Raw genomic sequence first — 1,682 nt, forward strand, 5'->3', positions numbered from 1 at the left:
AACTTCCATTTCGGTATTGTGCGTTTGTGGTGAACATTCAAGAGCTATTAAAGTAACGTTTGCAGCGAATGTTAAGTAAACGCTTGCTGCTTATTATTTGAACGTTCGTATTGAAAGTTCAAAAACTGAAATCAAATGGTTTGTACTGAATAAACTGTCTGTAGATATTAAATAAACAAAATATAATTTCTTCCATCTTCTTCATGAAAAAGTGGACATTCCCGTAAAACTAAGTCAAGAAAAAGCATTCTTTTTCAGTTCTAGGTGTAGTTTTGGATAAATATGTAAAGTGGAAGAACCACATACATTTTATCCAAAATATAATATCAAAAATATAGGCCTCCTACACAAAGTCAAACAGTTGCTTAACAAAACATGTTTAAAATTCATTGACTTTTCATATATTTGTTGCTATCTAAATTGTGGTAATGTTGCTTAGTGCAGCACTAATGCATCAAAAATATACTGCTAATTAAACAAAAATATGCTGTAAAGATTATTTAAATTGTGAATTGCTTTTCACACACTAAATTTTTTTACCATAAATTCAAAATGATCAACGTTTTCTAACTTATACTCTCATATTTATATTTAAAGTTAATAATAATGACACCAATTTTAAAAAAATGAATTATTTATACCCCAACATGATTTTCAAATAACAATTTTATTCATCCAAAAACAAATTATGCTGCTATTAAATTCTCAATCGCAATCAGAGAACCTATAATATTTTTTATACATTTGATTATTTTAGATTTTTGTAAAGTGACTATTTTCAAATGTATAAAAAAATAAAACAACATCATCATAATCCATTTTTTCTGAAAGCAGAGAATTTAATGAGGAAGTTAAAATAACATTTAAAAAATCAACCTATAATGAGAGTGACAATTTAAATGACAAATGACAATCTAAAAAAATTATTTAATACAAACAATAATAAAAAAATGTGTACTTGCAAGATCCTCCACCTCCTTTAATAAACCGTGATTTGGAATTTTTAAAATGGCTTGTTTTAACTGCTCAAACGTTGGATTTTTATCAAAACTGAACCATGTTTGTATCATTTCAAATGCTTTGTCTTTTTGTTTTGGAAAAACTATTGAATCATTTCTTATTGATACTAAACTACGCTGTTTGACATTTAATAAAATACCAATTTCAAACCAATCTTGATCAAGTAGTTTAGACAACTTAATTTGAAATTCTGGAGTTCGTAGGACTCTATCCATTTATACTAAAAAACAAAGCAAAATTCGAAATTTAATTAAATAATATAACTCATGTTATTTTTAAAAATGTAAAATGCTATAAGTTTAGAAGATTTATTAGCAACAATGTACAAACTAACCAAGTTTAATAAAAATAATCAGGCCTTATGATCATTAAAAAAGGTCGTAGAGCCCAAGTTTGACACCATAAGATTATTTTTACCAACTTTTCATTTAGAATAATAACATTTTTTAAAAACAGCTCTGGCAAACATTTCTGGATTGGATTTGCAGTGGATTGTAATAGAATATCACATACGCCTAAAATATCACATTGAAAAACCGAAAACGAGAATGCGTTTTCAACTTATTGCACTTAGAAACAATGATGTAAAATAAATAGCTAGATCTAACTTTGGGTTTTTTTATAAGCTGCAAGTGAAGCCAATTTTTTTTGTTTACAGTTTT

The 1,682-nt window shown here is 26.6% G+C and overlaps 1 protein-coding gene across 2 annotated transcripts in view; it reads right to left on the reverse strand.

Annotated features, from left to right (window-relative positions):
* Positions 1–1,682, reverse strand: part of LOC136076754 (NACHT, LRR and PYD domains-containing protein 1a-like) — a 47,435-nt gene extending 45,753 nt beyond the window's left edge. For both annotated transcript variants that reach the window (XM_065790184.1, XM_065790185.1), the window contains exons 1-2: positions 1,355–1,682; positions 959–1,240 (exon numbers count right to left, since the gene is read on the reverse strand). In XM_065790184.1, coding sequence (XP_065646256.1) covers positions 959–1,235 — 277 coding nt within the window. In that variant the 5' untranslated portion in view covers positions 1,236–1,240; positions 1,355–1,682. The remainder of the gene's footprint in view (positions 1–958; positions 1,241–1,354) is intronic.

This window comes from Hydra vulgaris, chromosome 02, assembly GCF_038396675.1.
Source record: "Hydra vulgaris chromosome 02, alternate assembly HydraT2T_AEP".
NCBI lineage: Eukaryota > Metazoa > Cnidaria > Hydrozoa > Anthoathecata > Hydridae > Hydra > Hydra vulgaris.